The 18,651-nt window shown below is 47.3% G+C and overlaps 1 protein-coding gene across 2 annotated transcripts; it reads right to left on the bottom strand.

Annotated features, from left to right (window-relative positions):
• Positions 1–1,192: 1,192 nt before the first annotated feature.
• CCR9 (C-C motif chemokine receptor 9) lies at positions 1,193–15,795 on the bottom strand (the record flags this gene model as incomplete). 2 transcript variants are annotated; one of them, XM_082662758.1, is made up of 2 exons in its annotated part: positions 1,193–2,281; positions 15,673–15,795. In XM_082662758.1, the coding sequence occupies one exon, from the start codon at positions 2,264–2,266 to the stop codon at positions 1,193–1,195; it is 1,074 nt and encodes a 357-aa protein (XP_082518884.1). The 2 variants fall into 2 exon arrangements, with proteins under 2 accessions (XP_082518884.1, XP_082518883.1); XM_082662757.1 differs by lacking the exon at positions 15,673–15,795 and adding an exon at positions 9,728–9,748.
• Between the last annotated feature and the right edge of the window lie 2,856 nt (positions 15,796–18,651).

Raw genomic sequence — 18,651 nt, 5'->3', positions numbered from 1 at the left:
AAGTGAAAAGTAACGGATGTATTTAAACAGTCATTTAAAAAGCACTTTTCTAATAAATGAAAGTTTTAAATGTGATAAATTTGCCGAATAGTTAAAAGAAAGACACAGAGCAAAGGTGAATTGTGTTAACTTTTTTTTCAGCCTAATCTCTAAGTTGAAAGCTTTTTTTTTTAACATGTTAGCATTATACAGTATGAAGAAGAGAAGCATGGAAGCAGATATCCTTGTAGTGGCCTCAGAAACAAAAAGGCAAATGGGACCAACCCATTTTATAGGGAGCAGATAGAGTGGACCATCACACAAGCCACTCAACACAGTGAGCCCATAATGGAGCCGGTTCCCACCAACTGAGGTTCTTAGTCTCCGTGCACGGGCTGAGAGGACCACTTCCATGACCCCACTGGACAAGCTGAATCCTTGCTCGGATCAGTGTGGCAGCCAGGTGTGAAATCACAGAACCTCTGGCAGAAATGGGTTGGAAACCAACAGAATCCGGATGACGTGCTGGTATGGTCAGTTACCCAGGGTCAGTTACCCAGGGCCTCACTGACCAGTGCTGCAGATAGCTTCGGAACAGGAACAAGCACGCTCACTGGCCCAAAACAGATCAAGGAGACCAGAAGGGCATTAGATCTGAGGGTGTTTGGAAAGATTCTAGAGCAGGAATCTCTAAGACCTGGCATGGGTATCAGCCCCCCAAACCAGGGTAGAAATTCTCCAACGATGGGAGTTTTCATGAAGCCTTGTGCATTCGTGGACTGTGGCAGTGGCCAGTGCTTCTCTGTCTCCTTTTGGAAGGGGTGGCGTCAGAACTGAAGGCACAGCAATTCACCGCGCACTGAGAAATCCAAGCCTCCTCCAGAGGTCAGCTGCATTAACGCTCGGGCAAGTGGCAAAGCCGGGGAGGCTTGCAATGCTGCTCCGTAGTCCTCCTTTGAAAACTGCAGGTGTGGCAGCCAGGAGCCAATCAGCAGCCCCCTGGGATGGCCAGTCAATTTTGAAGACTCTGGCTTGGCAAATCCTGACGAAAAGTATAATGGTATTCAAATTCATCCCTTTCTGAGTTTTTTATTTCCTTCTTTTCACTTCCTTTTCCTTCTCTGCTTTCCCTTTGGCCCTACCAGTAAGGGAAGTCGTAGCTGTATTTCTTGTTAACTTCCAAAAGGACCATCCACCTCGGGGAGAAGATCCCTCAGAGGGAGAGAGCTCCCGAGGTTGTCTCCAGCAACATAGATGACAGCTTCAGGCTTCCTTCTCTCCTTGTAAAAGAAACCCACTGAGCCTGGCTGATGCAACCCAAGTTCTTTAGGGTCTTCACAAGATCCCGGCGGAACCTCTCACCCACAAAAACGTAGAGAACAGGGTTGAGGCAACTGTGGAGAAAGGCGATGGTTTGAGTGACCTGGAAGCTGATGTCAATGTTGGTGGAGACAGCACAGCTGGAGATGAACGTGCTGTAGGCATCGATGGTCTGCACCAGCAGAACGCAGTTATGGGGGAACTGAGATAGGATGAAGACAGTGAGCACAGTGACGGTCACCTTCAGGGCCTTGTGCTTGGATGACTTCTTGGCTTGTATCAGGGTGTGAATGATGATGGTATAGCAGCAAGCCATGACCACAAAAGGGAGGAAGAATCCCAGGATGACTTTCAGAGTCAAGACAGCTGACTTCAGTTTGGTACTCTCGTCACTGGGGTAAACCATGGTGCAGATAGCGATCCCATACTCCTTCTTGACTTGGCTATACAGGAGTTCTGGGACGCAGAGTGCGGCCGCCATCACCCAGACAGTAAAGCAGACCATTTTGCTGTACAGAAGCCTTTTCTGCCTCCACATCTGCGCTCTCATGGCCTGAGCAATGGCGATGTACCTGTCCACGCTGATGCACGTGATCAGAAGCACACAACTGTAGAAGTTCATCTTGTACATGCTGTTGACCACCTTGCACATGAAGGTCTGGAATTTCCACTGGTCAGCGGCAGCAATGGCCCAGAAGGGAAGGGTGACGAGAAAGAGAAGGTCAGCGATTGCCAAATTCAAAAGGAACATGTCGGTCATGGTCTTCACCCTCGTGCAGTACCAGTAGACAAGGATGACCAGACTGTTGCCCAAGGCCCCCACGATGAACACGAGCCAGTAAAAGGGTGGAAGGAAGTAGCTTGCGAACTGCCTGACGTGGTTTTTCTTACAGAATAAGTCAGTGATGTTGAAGTTCCCGTAATCTTCCATGGAAGACGTGGTGTCATAGCTATAGTCATCTGGCATGTTAGGGATCAGGCTCTGCAAGAAGACACAGGACGGCACCGGGTCAAGGGCATGCTTTTGGAGGTTCTATCTCATGATGGCAGAGGCATGGAGCCCTTGAACCTTCCATTCCCAAAGTCTGTGATAAGACAAAAGAAATGTATGTGTAGGAAGTAGGAATTCTGAGAGCATCTGCTTGGATTGTAAATGATTTATTTATTCAACAAATGTTTATTGAGCACCTACGACATGGTAGGTACTGGGTACATGCTGGAGAGTCAGACATGGTTCCTGCTCTCATGGAACTTACCTACTCTGGGAGGAGACACTCAAGCAAAGGAACAGTCACAGGCTGCATGACAGATGCTCTGACGGCGTGGGAAAGAGGGTCTGGGACCACTGGTGGGCGGACTTTTATCAAACTAAGTGAATGGTTCTGATTGTCTCTTCTCTCTACCCTCCCAAAAAGGTCCTCAGAGGCTTTTAAACTTTTCTGGGTCCAGGTTCCCCTGAGTCTTCTGAAAGCTGTGGATCCTCTGTTGGAGAAGCACCAAAGAGTCACACATGCACCCACTTACACATGTGCACACACATGAACACACACACATATTCATACACTCTCACATACATGCACATACACAAGAACCAGGACAGACTACGTGATTTCAGGGTCCCTTGTTCAAAATTTGTTAAGAATTTCAAGATAGCAGAGCATTAAATCAAGCAAGTGACACTTCTAAGCATGAAGCGTGCAGCATGGGTGTGTGTAACACACCCATGAAACCAGCCCTCACAAGCGCACACACACACATTTACAAACATACATGCACACAAACATGCCTACACTAATACACATACTCACATGTACATATAAGCACACATTCAGACACGTGTGCACACACCCTCATGATGTGTACACACGTGTGCTCACACACACACACACCCCCCTCATTACAGCTTCAATGGGTTCCTGGCTCAGAAGCCTTCCTAGAACCCCTGCTGGGGGAAGAGGAAATAAAGGCTGAGATGGAGCCCTTGAGTCAAGCCTGGGATGGAGGGAATGGAGGAGAGGTTTGCCTGGTGGAGGGGAAACTCGGTCCCGCATCTGACATGTTCCAAGGCCTCCACTTACAAATTCTCACATGCTCTCACTTCCCACCAGCACCCCCCTCCTAGGGCCCCCATTAGGGCCCCCAATCCTGCCAGGGACCACTAGCTCTCGTTCCCTTGCCCCAAGGCACATGCCTTGGCAAATCTCATCTCTCCCTTCATTTCTGCTCCGGAAATGCAGCAGTTGTTCAGTTCATCTAGAAGCATTTGGACTAGAAGTAACCTCAGATCCCCACTAGGTTTTCATTTTGTTTTAAATATTTAATGCCAATAAATATTTAAGTAAAAATATTTAGTTTATGTATTAAACTATTCATGTTGAAATAATAAAACATCTTCTACCAGTCGTCTTTCAGCTGGGAGTTCCCCTTCTACACACATTATCATCTCCATCTATTTCTAATAGTTTCAACCAGCATTTCCCAAACCATGTTTTGGGTGGAACACTAGTAGTTCAATAGTTGAGAATCTCTGCTTACTATATCACCTTCTTTGAAATTCACAGTAATCATGAGCATATTAAAGGCTCTGAGAAGTCCTGCAGAGCTTCTTTTATTTTAACTGCATGATAGCATAGTAAAGGCTCTGAGAAGTCCTTCAGAATCTGTTGAATTTTGTTTAATAATGTTTCCTAATCTTACATGAGCATGGAACCTGTCGTGTGTGTGTGTGTGTGTGTGTGTGTGTGTGTGTGTGTGTGTGTTTACTGAGTGCTTATTAAGATACCAGGACACACTGAGTGGGCTGATAAGATGCAGTAGACACCAGGAGGCTGTGGTCTCCTGAATTCTGAAGCTCGTGCCGAGAGCTGAGGTGATGGGTCCGTTCCGTTTGGGCCCTGACTGGCAGGAAGTGCCAGGAGGACGCCCAAGGTAACCTGGACTGCAATTAGGAAAACCTGAATCTGGTCCTGATCCGCCTCTAGTGTGCGACCAAGAGAAAGTCCTATTGCAGAGAGACCCCTGGGGGCCAGATCCAGGAGCTGGCTCTTCAGGAGCCAGCAGCTGGGAACGGCCTGCTTCTGGGAAGAGCTGAGGAAAACTCTCCATTTTGAATGTGCTTCGTCCCCAGGCCTGGTTCACCCATCCTCAACGTAAATTTAAAGATTCCCCTCCCAGCTTTGGCTGTTGTCTGCGAGCCCAGATCATTGGGAGGACAGATCTTACGGATGACTCATATTTCAGTGAAGATGCTAGGACGCTTCTGCCAAAGCAGGACATGGGAGCCAGGCACCGCCAGTGGCCCCACTGGGAAGGGCATCCCCTAAGAGGTGGGTTTGAGTAGACTTTGAGAGGAAACAAAGAACTTTCAGGTGGAAGGAAGAACACGAAGAGCACAGAGACCCACAAAAGTATCACTGGAGATTTAAGAAGTTAGGAGGTTGACATTTTGGAGGAAAGTCAGTAAAACCATGCAGATGAGCAGGTGTCAACTGTGAATCCACACAGTGAGTAAGTGTCAAACTGCTTTGTGGAGGGTGTTTTTTGTTACATTTTTGGGGGGTTAAATAGATTTAATAGACTCTCACATGAGCCTGCACCCAAGGCTGTGAGTTACGGAGGCAAACAGCATCCCCATTCACAGATGTGGCACAGAGGGGACCCCTAGCAGTCCCAGTGTCCCAGGAGACCCAGCCTTCTCCATGGCCTGGTAAATGAGCCCGTGACCACCGCTCCCCAATACTGTGTCCCAGAGTGGGGACACTGTGTCCTGCTTGAAGCACACGGAGCACGTTTTCTTGTTGGGTGAGGGTTGGAGGACCCAGTGCTTCAGCATAGAATTGTATTTAGTTAGGGACTCCCCAGACATATTTTAAGAGTGACTGAATTCACACACAGAAAACCTGGGTTTGTGTGAATTTTATCAAGACTACAAGGTAAGCCTATATCATCCTTACAAGTTCAAAGCATTGGCCATCTTTTTGAGGATGACAAAGGAAGAATTCACGTCCCAGGCTAGGGGGAGCCTGGACAAACTGTCCACCTGCATCGAGATTTGTACTCATAGCTTTGTCCATGCCTGATAGGTAAATACCCAAGGATCCTTTGAAAATCTCCCAGCAAGTGTAAACGTCGATTATTTACCAATTTATTTGATTCCTTACTGTCAGAGCACCCAGTGCACATCAGACCCAGTGCGGAGTACAGGACATGCATGCATTTAATCCTTGACCTTCCAGGTAGGGGCGGGCCCCTCTTCCAGATGAGGGGCACCTGGCTTCTGGGAGGAATTCTGAGGTTGCCAAGCCATTCCTCCCTCCCTCCCTCCCTGCTCTCTGAGTCCTAGAGACACTGCTCTTGCTGGAGAAGCTACCCACAAAGGCTGTTTTCAAAGTCTGGGGCGGAACATCTTGAGAGAAGATCAGTGTAAGGATCTGAAATCCACACGGCCTTGCGTGCATCCAGGAGCACCTGCTGGAGCCTCCTGGCCTGAGCACTGTGTGGAATGGCTTCCCACAAGCTGCTGTGAGTTTACCCCGGGGTCTGCATCGAGGTGGCATCTAGGGAGCTCCCCGTGGAGCCCACCCTCTCCACCGAGAGGGGACCTCCAAGGGCCTGTCCGTATAGCTCTGTGTCCTACTCACCAAGACCTAGCCTAGATATTTATTTGGCATTTAAATATAAAAGAGAAGTGAAGAAAGGCTTTCGAATCTCCTGAAGAATAGGTGAGGGTTTTTTTTTCTTTTCGCTCACGCACCATATAAGTTTTGTGACTTAATCAGGATTCCCTTTTTAATTGGGAAACTCAGTCAAACTGGTAGCCCAGTTATAGTAACCAAATAAGACCCTTCAACCATTGCTGTCCAATAGGAGTGTAAGGCAACTCTGGGTTACTTTTGCATTTTCTAGTAGCCAAGTGAAAGAAGTAAAGAAGAGACAGGTGGAATTCACCTTAATAATGTATTTTATTGGAACCTAGTATGTCTAAAATATTTTTTCGTTACATAAGCAATGTAAAAGTTACCAAAATATTTTACATCCTTTTGTTGCGGAGATTATATTTGCATGGAGTGCACTTTACACGCACGGGGCATCGTAGTTGGAGTGGCCCCATTTCATGTGCTCACGGGCCCCACGTGGCTCGTGGCTACCTCACCAGACAGCACAGCTTTAGGCTGAAAACCCAAGTTCTAACTCCTTCCCTTGGTCTTTTCTCCCTATTCTGTCAGTTTCCTCTGACCCTGTTGTAACATATGTCCTTTCTTTTCTATTCTGTTGTACGCACCCGGTAAGGTGCCTCAAGTCTGTTATGGAACACAAGGCAGGCAGTGGAGACGGAGTGAGACAGGGTGTCGTTATTGCTGGGAAGTGTGCAGGGCCTGCTCTCTGAAGGGGCTGACCATTCTCTTCCACATCAAATTAGAATGTCTAGAAATCTTACCTAAGGTTTCTCTTGCATTTCTTAGCAAACTGTGTTGTTCTCAGACACTCTTAAAAACATGACGTCTTTACCAACTAGACCACTATTCGGAGCCTGTGGACCCCCATGAGCAGAGGTCTGAGCCAGATCTAGAATATACTTCCAGTGTGAGGTGTGGTGATTTGCTGGGGTGGACAGGGCCCAGACCTGGCCAGGATGGTGTTTGTGTGAAAATGCCACCATCTCATTCCCTGCCTGCCTAGGAAAACGGCATGCTCATCCTAGGCTTGAGAAACAGGTCTCTATTTCTCGTTCCTTGCCGATAAATAGGGTGATTTGTTCACTCATTCGACAGATATTTACTGAGCACAGAGTACGCGCCAGGCAAAGAAGCCACTTCCAAAGGACACCATTCGCCTCGGTGATGGAAATAGAATTGGAGTAAAACGTTAGAAAGGTCAATGGCTCCTGCATCAGGCCTCGCCTGTCAAGCCCGAGGCTGGGATGGGGGTGGGGGCAGGAGGGGAGGTCCATTTGCGTGCAGAGCCCTGACGGCAGCTCCACAGCTCAGAGGTGCCCTAGACAGGGCGGCCTCGTGGGATGGCTCTGTTACTCCCAGGGGGCTACTGAATTGGGGGATTTATATCATTTATTTTGGATGATTTTTTAGCATTTTGATCAAGAAAAGAAGCACATCGTAGTCATAGGTCTAAGTAGACGAGACAATGTGTCACAGCGTGCCCAGTGGCCGGCCCGGAACTCAGCAATGGGCTGCCTTCTCCTCACGTAGCCTTTTGTTTCTGCTCTGGAAAATGTTTTTGGAAGCTCAACAGGTTTTAGAATGATGTCCAGATGTTAGAGACCATCTTAAGAGAGGAGGAGACAGACCCAAGGAATGGAAGGTTCTGCCCCAAACCCTCAGCCACTGGGGGAAGGTCAAGGCCAGAGCCATCCCCCAGCCCCTCAGTCCCAAGCTGGGGCACTTTTAATCCCTGCTGACCCAAAGCCCAGCTCTCCACGTGCTGATGTTGTCAAAGTGGCCACACCAAACGTGAGCCACGGCATCTGGGTCCCAGCACCTGAGCTGGGCCTCACGGAGCCCAAGCAGAGTGGCCGTCAGGTGCCCTACCTCCCCACTCCCCAGCCCAGAAAGATTCTGGGCACCAGAGGATGCCCGGGAGCTGCCTGATGCTAGGGGCAAACCTCAGTGCACGGCCGGGCAAGGGGCCTGCGCTGCCCGCTGGTGCCCACAGCGAGGCTCTGCCCCACAGGCCCTGGCCCCCGAGCCCGGGCAGGTGTGTCCTCCTCCCCTCACGAGAACCTTGGCCCAGAAGCAGCAGCCCAGGCAGTGAACGTCGTGCTGCTCCTGGAGCAGGAGGAAGGTCTCCAGAGCTTTCCGAGGCCTCCCTCGCCGACTCACGTTGTCTCTGGAAACCTTCCCCCAGCCCCAGGCCCCTCATTCCCACCTCTGGGGAGAGGCCAGGGTAGAGGGCAAAAGCTGTGCCCCTCATTGCTCCTTAGTGCCAGGAGGCGGCAAATGGGAGGGGCGGGACACAGGCAGGGAGGGATGCGTTGGGAGCAGTGGGAGTTGGCAGGCACTGCCCCAAGGTGCTCTGTCCCCGCCTTCGAGGAAGTGAGACTTCCACACAGTGAGGCTTGGACCTCGGCGTGTTGACATTTGCCCACAGGGGGGGACCCAGGGAAGCCGTGACTCTGAGAGCACCCTCCAGGGCTCCTCCTCCTTTTAGCCACGAGACCTGGAACCTTCCGTTCCTTCTCCCAGCTCGTTTCCTCATCTGTAAGCGTGGCTCTGCCTTTACCGTGAGGCTGCAGGAAAGTGGCACCCTGGCTGGTTACTGGCACATGGCCAGTGCTCAGAAAGGTGGCCACAGGGACGTCATGTCTATTTCCCAGGGTCGTAGCTACAGAGGTCCCATCTTGTCCCCATGTAGGTTGTGCTGGACACCTCTTGACCACAAAAGGTCATTACTGGGGTGCATTTTTCTTCCTCTCTGGAGCTGCCTTGCAGTCTGGATATCTTCCAAGATTCCAGAGGATAAAACCGAATGACTGACAGCGTCAGCCCCGTTTCTAGCATCAGGGATGAAGAGCAAATTCTAACTCAGGAGAGAAACTAAGGGTCTAATTCTGGTTAGAAAAATAGAGACTGACCTCGTTACTTCACCAGGTCCAAAATAATTGTCTTGTTGTTGTTACGGGATATGCAATGACGTATGCAATACTAAGTATCATTAGCATATGATAAATAACTTTTTGGACATCAGGGGTGGCAACCACCAATCTCCACAGATGGTGGGAACCTACAGTGTCCTGTGAGGGATGGTTTGTCAGCTCCACTGAGAAGGTTTGATTTCAATACCTACATGTAAAACCCAGATTCTTACTTTGAGAAAAGCAAAATTAAAACCTTTAGGTATTTTTGTGAGCATTTATGAATATAGCAAAAGCATAGGAATTTGATTTGATTCTATAATTAATTACATTTGACTATAAAATCACAAACAATTCTCTGATGACTTTACTCACTCATTTTTGTTGGCCTCTTTTCCTCTTTCAGAGAAATATATATCATTATGTGTTTTTTGTAAAGGCTACATAATGTTATGTAAGAAACAAAGCTAACATGCCCACCGTGGGTCTTTTAAAAACAAACTAAATGGATTCTCTCTTGTCCTCTTTTGTCTGAGTTTCAGAACAGACACATGGGACAAAGACATCCTAAAGATCATATAATCCTCACCTATTAGTAAAATCTAAAATAGCATTTTCCTCTGTCCTCCCACATACCCCAAAGCTCTTCTGGCGCTTTGCGTTTGCAGAGCCCCCTGTGCTGGGCATCGACCACCTGTCCTGGGCACTGCTCAGCAGAGCTCTTACCCTGGGAAACCACAGAGAAATCCTTCCGCCACAATAGATTCCTTCCCACTCCCTGAAAAGAGGCCCCCAAATAGAGTGCATTTTGAGGAACCCAAGGGGCGTAGCTGTACTCACTGTGACTTCTGTGGGGACCATGGTGGGTCAGATGCAAGCTTGCTTCTAGAAAGAGAGGGCAAAAATCAAAAAGAGGACTGGCTCTTAACTCAACAGTAACAAGTACCTAAAGATGGAGATTAAGCATTAAATCTGTTTGTTCTCATGGAGAAAAAAAAAATCCCAAGCAAGAGTTAGAGTCCATGTTATACTGATGTCAAGTCAAATAGATTTCAAGTCAAGTCTAGATTTCAGTATCATCTTGGTTGTTAACCTAGAAATGAAAGAAACCTCTCCTTTGAGAGCCCTGTGTGGCTTTGACATCTTCCCAGCACGTCCTTTTACTCTTAGCCCTTTTTCTCTTGACTCAACTTCTCTATCAGGTGCCACCTACCCCCATTATTTCCACCAAGGGACTCCAGAAGATGGCAGGACAGCAGTGACTTAAGAATGTGCTGGGCTGACTGCAGGGGAGGGGCCTCTGGGTAACCGGGTGGCAAGGACACAGGAGTGAGGTGGCGTCTGTCAGTATCAGTCCCTCTCCAGGAGAGGCCCCGTGCCCCAGCACCTACCTGTGTGCTCTGTTTACAAATTCAGGGCCGATTTACTCTGTACCCCAACTCCAGCAGGAAAAGGAAGTCCTTTTCTTTGATTTGTTTACCAAAGAAAAGATATTTGTCTAATGCAAAGGGCCTCCGAGCTGAGAGAAATCTCAGCTGTTGTTTTCCTGTGTTTTGAATCTCTGCAAAACCCACCCCTCTGTGACCAAGGGAACAACCGCTTGGCTCCCTTCAAGGAAGGGGTCTGTGCCCATATTTCCAAGAAACATGTTCAGCCCACCCCAAGCTTCTGGAAGGAAACATTCTCCTTCATAAATCCAACCCTAACCTGTTGGCCTTTTTTTTCATAACACGTTGTAACTGTCCCTGCTTTTCTAAAAGTGCAGTCGTTTTAAAAACATATGAGGGACAACCACTCTGGAAACCCGTTAAACATACACCCTGTGATCTAACCATCCCACTCCTAAGTATTTACCTAAGAAAAATGCAAGCTTATATCCACACAAAGACGGATATATGAATGTTCATGGCAGCTTTATTTGTAATAGCCAACTACTGGAAATAGCTCAAGTGTCCTTCAAGCATAGCTAATGGATAAGTCACTGTGGAATAGCCATACAATGGAATTGGAACAGCTACTGATACACACAGCAACGTGGGTAAATAATTGTGCTAAGTAAAGAAGCCAGACCCCAAAAAAGTACATACTGTGTGATTCTACTTACAAAAAATTCTAGAAAATGTGAACTAATCAGTAATGACAGAAAGTAGATCAGTAATTTCATGGTGAGAGAGGGAAGGGGAGGACGGGGCAAGGCAGGAGGGGGATAAGAGCACGCCAGGAAGCCTTTGGGGTGATAAGTATGTTCACTATATTGATTGTGTGATGGTTTCACAGTTATATACATATGTCATAACTTAGGTTCTGCACTTCATATATTTGCAGTGTTTGTAGCTGGACCTCAATAAAGTGGTTAAAGTAGAGAAAGGAAGAACAGCAAGATCTGATGAAAGCTTTGTTTTCGTCGCTCCTCAGAGTCATATCTGGCCATTAGCAGGCCAGAAGAAAGGCGGCCAGAACTTCCTCCCTGCAACCTTCCTGCCAGTGGCTTCTCCACAGTGCCTTGGAGTGCCTTGTGCTGTTGTGTGGGAATTGAGGGCTCAGTATGAACTCATGTATTTTAGGGTTAGATGAGATTAGACAGATGGTGATGATGATAGAGAGATAGATGATAGATAGATAGATTGGTAGATAGGTAGATAGATAGATAGATAGATAAATTTGTGTGGACACTGCTATGTATTTGAGCATATTTGCTGGCTCTGTCTGCTGAGAGGAGCTAAAAGCCATGACACACGGTAGAATGACCTTCTAGTGCCCAGATCTGGGTTTCTAAATACCTTTCTCCCTGCCAAGAAACCAGGATTCCTTGGAGAAGTGTCTGATTCCAGAGTTAGGACAGGGAAACTATAAGATGAACCTGGGACTGATTTTTGCCACAGAAGGCAAGTGTTCAGAGACCGTGAGGACTTGTCAAAGGACATAGGCGCCAACTTGATGGAGTTCCACTAGCCAAATCTGAGGCAATTTAAGCATCAAATTAAATAATGATAGCAGTCTTTATAGCACATTCAATTAAATGAAGATCCGTGAATCCATACTGATGAAAATAAATGAGTAAATACATGAGAAAAGTAATATCCTCTTATGGTGCCAACTAATAAGTACAGAATGAATAACGTTATTGGAAAATCACCAATGGATGATGAAATTAGTGGCTGAATGTTTGATGAGGAATTTACTTCATCTCAAAGCATCTCCCCCCAAATTACATATTGCCCCATTGACTTTATTCTGTTTTTTTTTTTCTGAATCATGCTCTAAAACAATAAAATCTTTGTAAAAAATTGCCCAGTTAAGTTTGAAAGATCTCAACTCAGCTAATTTAATTTTAATACAGCTTGGGTAATAGGGAGATGGTTTTTGAGACATTTGTTAGAAAACACTTCCTATATTTCTAGTACCTGTGGCTTATGTCATTTCCTTTTAACTTGCATGAAGAGACTGAATATTAACTAGATAATATCTGAGAAAACAAATGCCCAAAGGAGGAAGCCACATGAAAGAATGGCTTTGGTTATAGTTATAGGTTGAAAACAAGGATTGATGGTAATGATGTTGGTAAGAGTTTGGGGGAAAAGCCTCTACTCGGCAGTGGGGAGTGTAAATCGTTGTGACCTTTTTGGAGGGTTAAGCCATATCTTTCAAAACATACAAAGCACAACAGCTCTGACTCAGCAGTTTATCTGCTGAAAACACGTCCTCCTAGTAGTCGCACAAAGAACATAAAGATGCATATACAGGCATATATGTTGCAGCATTTTTTTTTTTTTGTAGAACCAAAAAACTAGAAACAACTTATGTATCTAGCAATAGTTAATATTCTGATACATCCATTCAGTAAACCACATGTAGTCAAGACATAGAATAAAATAGACCCCACACTGATACAAAGAGGTCAGCAAGATTATTATAGTGTAGAAGCTTACGATGCATGATCTTTTTAGAAGTATATAAAAGGTTATACACTTCACAGCTGATCAGTACTGAAACGTTCTCTGGAAGGAGCTTGAACAAGGATGACCAGTGGAAAGTGAGACTTTCATTTTTTCCTTTAGGTTTTGTAAACTATTTAAATATTTTACTTTGTGCACGACATTCTAATTTAAGGGCTATCATAAAAATAACTTGTCAGCTTTAAAAAAACAAAAAAAGAAGCCCTAGTGCTATTCCATTCTGTACACCTGTTTGCAAAACTTGTCCAAAGGAGGAACTCGTAGCCTCCTCCAGCTGCCTGCGAAGCAGCTCTGGAAGAGCAAATCTGGCAAGTAACTTGCTCAGGCTACTTTTTGCAGCTTTGGAATCCTACACTAGCTTTTTATAAAGGTTTTTCTTCCTTCCATTATAAAAGTGTTTCTGGCTCATAGAAGATTTGGAGAGAGCCCAAGAGTAAAACTAAAAACGAAATATATTCCTCCGTGGACCCACCACCTAAAGACACCGCTGAGAGCCTTTTCATCTATTCCTCTCTTCTCTTTGTCAGAATACTTTTTGTCTATTTTATTCCACAAACTGCAAAGTCTCAGAGCTTGGTTTCATTTTCTTCTCGCCCCTGAGAAGGAGAGAAAAACGGGGAAAACCCCACATGTGACAAAACACACTGAAAGCAAGGTGGGAGAACATGAGCGTTGGACTCAGGGCCGCCCCAAATCTCTCCCCTTGCCGCTCGGTGTGGCCTCATCCAGGGCAGTGCAGCTGCCTAATCTGAAAAGCCTGCTTGTGTTTCGAAGCCCAGTGGAGTGAGGTGGGGGTAGCACACTGGCCGCCATCTGCTTCTTGGTCCATCCTTTGCTGCCTGTGGGACCTCAGCAAGGAGCGACCTCCCCTCCCCCAGCCTTGGTTTCCTCCTCTGTAAAATGCACGTGATAGCCCAGCCTACTCCAAGGGCTTGTTTCGAGGGTCAAGTGCAATGCTGTGCATTAAGGCTCTTAGCGGAATGCAGAGAACTCTGCAACAGTGAGGGAGCAGTCTTCATCCCACAGCTTACTTGACACCAGATACACTTGCTTGGCTTAAACACTGTACAAGACATGATCCATGTCCTCAAGAAGCTCACATTCAAGTACAATGAATACATCATGGCTGCAAATACCAATAATGGGAAATGCTATGAGACGATTTGGGAATTGGGAGAAGGAAGCTGGGTCTCTGGCGCTGGGGAAAATCCAGGAGGGCTTCATTGAGGAGGCAACATTTTTGTTGGCCCTGCAGGCTGGAGAGTGTGGGGACATGCAGTGAGGGGACAGAACATGACTCCAGGGCAGGGAAACACAAAACATATCCACAAAGGCATGAACGCCAGAAAGCAGAAGGTATGTGCAGGGTCCTTAGAGGTAGGGAGTTGTTAAGTCTCCAAGAGTGGAAAGTGCCTATTAAAAAGTTAGCCTGGAGTCCATTAATATCTAACCATTATTTTTCTATTCTCTGCTGTCCTTAAAAGTAACCAACATGAAAATCAGCATGGAGTTGCTCGTAGTAGCCCCAGTGAATTGGATACTGATACTAAAGTGAGTCAGGAAGTCAGGTCCTGACTTTGATCTTTGTCCGACTTTGTGCAGGGAGGTTGGATCACCTCTCGCTTTTTTGTTTTTGTTTGGAAGCTCTGCCTTTTTCACCCTGCGCAAAAGCAGGGACTCTGAGCTGGCTATCTGCTGCCCCAGCCTGGGTCAGGTGCCCACCCCTCAGGCACTGTGCTGGGCTCGGGGCTGTGAGTGGGTTGCATGCGAGGGGGCTTCCGAACAGACGGACAGATATTGGAAAAAAAGAGGCTGTCAAACTCCAGGTGCTGAAATGGCAGGTGAACTTTGGTTGGTTGGGCGAGGGGAGGGAGAAGCAGGCCTCACCCACTGGTGGCTGCCCCACATCCCAGCCCCGCACTCAGCAGCTGCTCCCCCGCAGTGCATCCAAGTAGTAAGAGCCAACTAAGAACTAAAGAGGGTGAGTGTGTTGACAGGACAAAACAGTAGTCACTGATGAGTCATTTAAAATAGGGTGGCTTTGCTTTTTTCTGATCATAAAGGAGTATATTCACAATGAACAGCAACCAAAAAAAAAAAAAAAAAACCCCAAAGCAAACATATATAATGAAGAAAATAAAAACCCCCCAAACACCTCTCTCCTAGGATAGCCACTGTTCATTTTCTGAGATGCAGCCTTTCAGACATTTTCTCTGTAACACAATCTCACACACACGCACCCACACACACACACTCTGAAAGGAAATCAGACTGCACAAACCGTTTTCTGTCTTGCTCTCTAGGGAACAGTCTTTCATGGACCACTTTATGTGCCAGTTCAGTTTGAGGCCGTATCACCAGATTGGGTGGCTGCCAAGTGTTCCACTCTCCGGATTCTCTACGGTTCATTTAACCAGTCACCTCTCGGTGCAAAGTTCGCTTGTTTCCAGTTTTTCACTGCTACAGAGAATGCAGTGAAATGCATGCTCTCCCTGGGACAGTCTCTCAGACCCAGGGACCTCATCGGGACTTCCCTTTCCCAGCCCCTGGCCACCTTCTTGCCATCTGTGCCCCCCTCCTGCTTCTCCCTCCAAATCACAGAACAGACTGCCTTGAACCCAGGCTTCACACATGTGGGTGGGAGGCTGTCCTGGAAGCCTGGCCAGGGCACCACTGGATTCACCTCTGCCTCCCTGGCAGCTTCTAGCCAAGTACCTGGTTCTCAAGGCCACTGAGCAAACGAGTGGGTTTTAGAAGCCATCGTGGCAGCACACAACGGAAGACACGGGTGACACTGGGACGGGGAAGAGGAGGAAGGGCGATACTCACGGTGGAGGGCAGCGTGTGAGGCTCCTGGAGGAGGCCACCCCGCCAGCTCTGGGTCTGGGGAGGGGGCTGGCCTGCCGTCTGCCTGGGATGAGGGGCAAGCCTTCTGTGAGCTCTGAGCAGGCAGCTACCCGACGAAAACACCAGAAAGGAAGCCAGGCCACCCCTGCCTGTGCTGTCACTGGTGGGGTGGCCAGGAGGGTGGGGAGAGGGGAGTCACCAGCTGCAGCTTCCAGCGCTCAGCTGAGTCGGTGATCTGCAACCAGAAATGAAAAGCAGAGAAATGCTGGGTTAAGGAAAACCGTCTTCTCTGAAGACGCACATACAGATTGATCATCTGAGAACAGTTTCTTTTCCTAGACAGCATGGCTACTTTCAGGAGATGGAGAAATGGAGAGTCATCCGGAGAGGTCAGCCTTTTCTGGCAGGCTGAAGTGTGTACCTTTATAAGATCTCTTTGGGTGGCGTTGTCTGAACAGGCCCGTATGGGGTTATCACCAGCACTGTGCATCCCAATGTAACCCTTTTGGCCTTAGATATACCTAAACCCCTACAGCTGTGCTGTCTAATGCCGTAGCTGTTGGTCACATGTGCCTATTTAATTTAAATTGTTTAAAATGTGACTGGTTCTTTAGTCACACTAGCCACATTTCAGGTGCTCGACAGCCATGTGTAGCCGTGGCTACTGTAGTGGACAGCACAGAGGCAGAGCAGGCCCATCCCCTCTGAAAGTTCATCGAGTGGCGCCCCTTTATTAGAAGGTCATGTATGTGACACATATGTGGGAATACAGGGAGTGTTGGAGAACCAGAAACACCTTAAAACTGGGGTCAGATACAGTCAGATTTTATTTTGATGTGACCACTATCCATCAGATGGATTAACATCAAGGATGCATTTCATCTTATTAATCATGGGTGTTTAGGTGAAATTTTGAAAACGCCTAAACAAATGCATGTTATATTTTTAACAGAGTCACAGAGGAAGTCTTCACCAGCCATGGCTATGGTGGGGCCTTCGATCATGACACAGTTGCACCCCCTCTGGGTCCCAGGGCCAGGTGCTGTGCCTGGCATTTGAGGGGCGTTTAGGGAATAATTGTGGAAGCGAAGCTGCAGTCCACAACCTCTGACGTCCATAACAGAAAAAAGACTCAAGTTGATTCCTTGTTGTCATTATGGCAAAGACTTCTTTTTTAGATTTGTTCTGGGGAAAAATCACAACTACACTGCAGTGGAGACTCATTTCATCTTTTCAGTACCCTTACCATCCTGTGGCCTTGGTGGTGCTCTCCTAGGCACAGGGCCCGTCAATCACTGTTAATTCCTACAGAACAAAGCAATGCACAAGATGCAGCTCGATTTATTATCTTATTATCTAAATGGAAAGGCCAACGAATAGCCCATATGAAAGGTACAGAGCAGTGAGCAGTAAGAATGAAAGCAGTGGTTGATTCAGCAGCCTTGAGGGAGCTGTGAATTCCCTTACTTCGTCCACATTCATTGAACATCGTGTCTAAAACGGCACATGACTGAGAATCAGACAGATGCTCTCGCCTCTCACTTCTCCCTGTGAATTGGCAAATAATGACAGAGAAGGAAGGGGCAGTAGACGGATGAAAATGCTCCCTTAACTGATTTCTGGGTGTCTTGGCAGAGAGAGTAGTGAAGCTGCTTCTCCCTTATGTTTGATTGGGACCTGGGAAAGCTTCCAGTAGGCTGACACACACACTACAGGTGCAAGAGCCCTGGGTGAGGAAGATGCTGTACTTTCTACCTCCTCTTGACTCAAGCTGCTTCTTCACCAGGTACGGGCATCCCAAGTAGACACTGCTTGCCCACCAGATGGCTGGTGAGTCTGGTGGGAAGAAGGGAATTGGGGGAGGTGGCCAGGGAAGAAGAGAAGGGGTAAATATGCTATTGTGGGAAGATGCCCTCTTCTGTGTGGCCCCTCCCCTGCCCCCATGGTCCAGGTGTTCTGGAACTTGGTCCAGAAGTTCTGGATGAGCTGCTTTAGAACTCCCGGGTCCCCTCCCCTGGGCTGCAAAGGAGGCATGAGGCTGGAAGATGCAAGGAGGTAGTAGAGAGAATTTCTGATTTCTCTAAGGAGCCTAGGACAAATGGGATTCTTTTTGCTGTCATTCAGTTTGGGTTCATTCCTTGGAGGGAATGCCCCATTCTTTTGTTTTGTTTCTTTTTGTTTGTTTGCTTTTCTGTGTTTCTCTCTCTGCAAGTAGAATTCAGAGCTGGGTGATTATGGGAGGTTGCCAGTTCCCTTTTGCAGCGGGGCTTTCTCCTTTTGCATTCTCACCTAGATGAGTTCTAGAGGGCAGGGTGGTGGGTGCAGGCCCTCTGGGTCCCAGGGCCCAGGACTGAGCCTGGAGTTCAGGGTCATTGAGGGACTAATTGTGGAATGGTAGCTGTAGCCCTGAGGTAGTCTGATGTCTACCTCAGAGGAAAGGCCCAAGTTGACTTTGTCACAGGGGCCAGTGGGAGAGCCATGTCTGGGTTCTCCCGTGTTCTCACATTCCAATGTCTGACATGATCTCTGGCAGAGAATAAATGAGTTTTGCTTCAGTCCTCTACTTTCCAGGTTCTCTGTATCTAAGTCTCAATTTGTAACCTTGTTCTTCCTGAACCTTCGGTACATATTAAGAAAGTCAGATCCAAAACCACGGTGGGGTCTTTGGAAACAGACAATGCTAGATTTCCACTCTTCATTGATTAAGGCCTTATCTTACCTTGGGAAATCCAGAGCGTCTTGAAGGGGTTAACAGTCGTTTGGCAGTGAGGGTGTGACCAGTGCAGGTACAAGGAGTTCCAGGGACAAACTTCCGAGGAGTTAAATTCATAAGGACTTTCCCCACTAACTCCGTGAGGACAGGGACCTTGAGGTCTTGGCGTAGTTGCAGCTCAGCAGCACATTCCAGGAGCTTATTAATCATCTTTTGACTACATTAATGAAAAAAACAAACCTCATCTA

Source organism: Grampus griseus (genome assembly GCF_964374135.1).
Source record: "Grampus griseus genome assembly, chromosome: 10".
NCBI classification, from domain to species: domain Eukaryota; kingdom Metazoa; phylum Chordata; class Mammalia; order Artiodactyla; family Delphinidae; genus Grampus; species Grampus griseus.
Note: the sequence above shows the minus strand (reverse complement) of the source record. Positions and strands in the feature narration are given on the sequence as shown.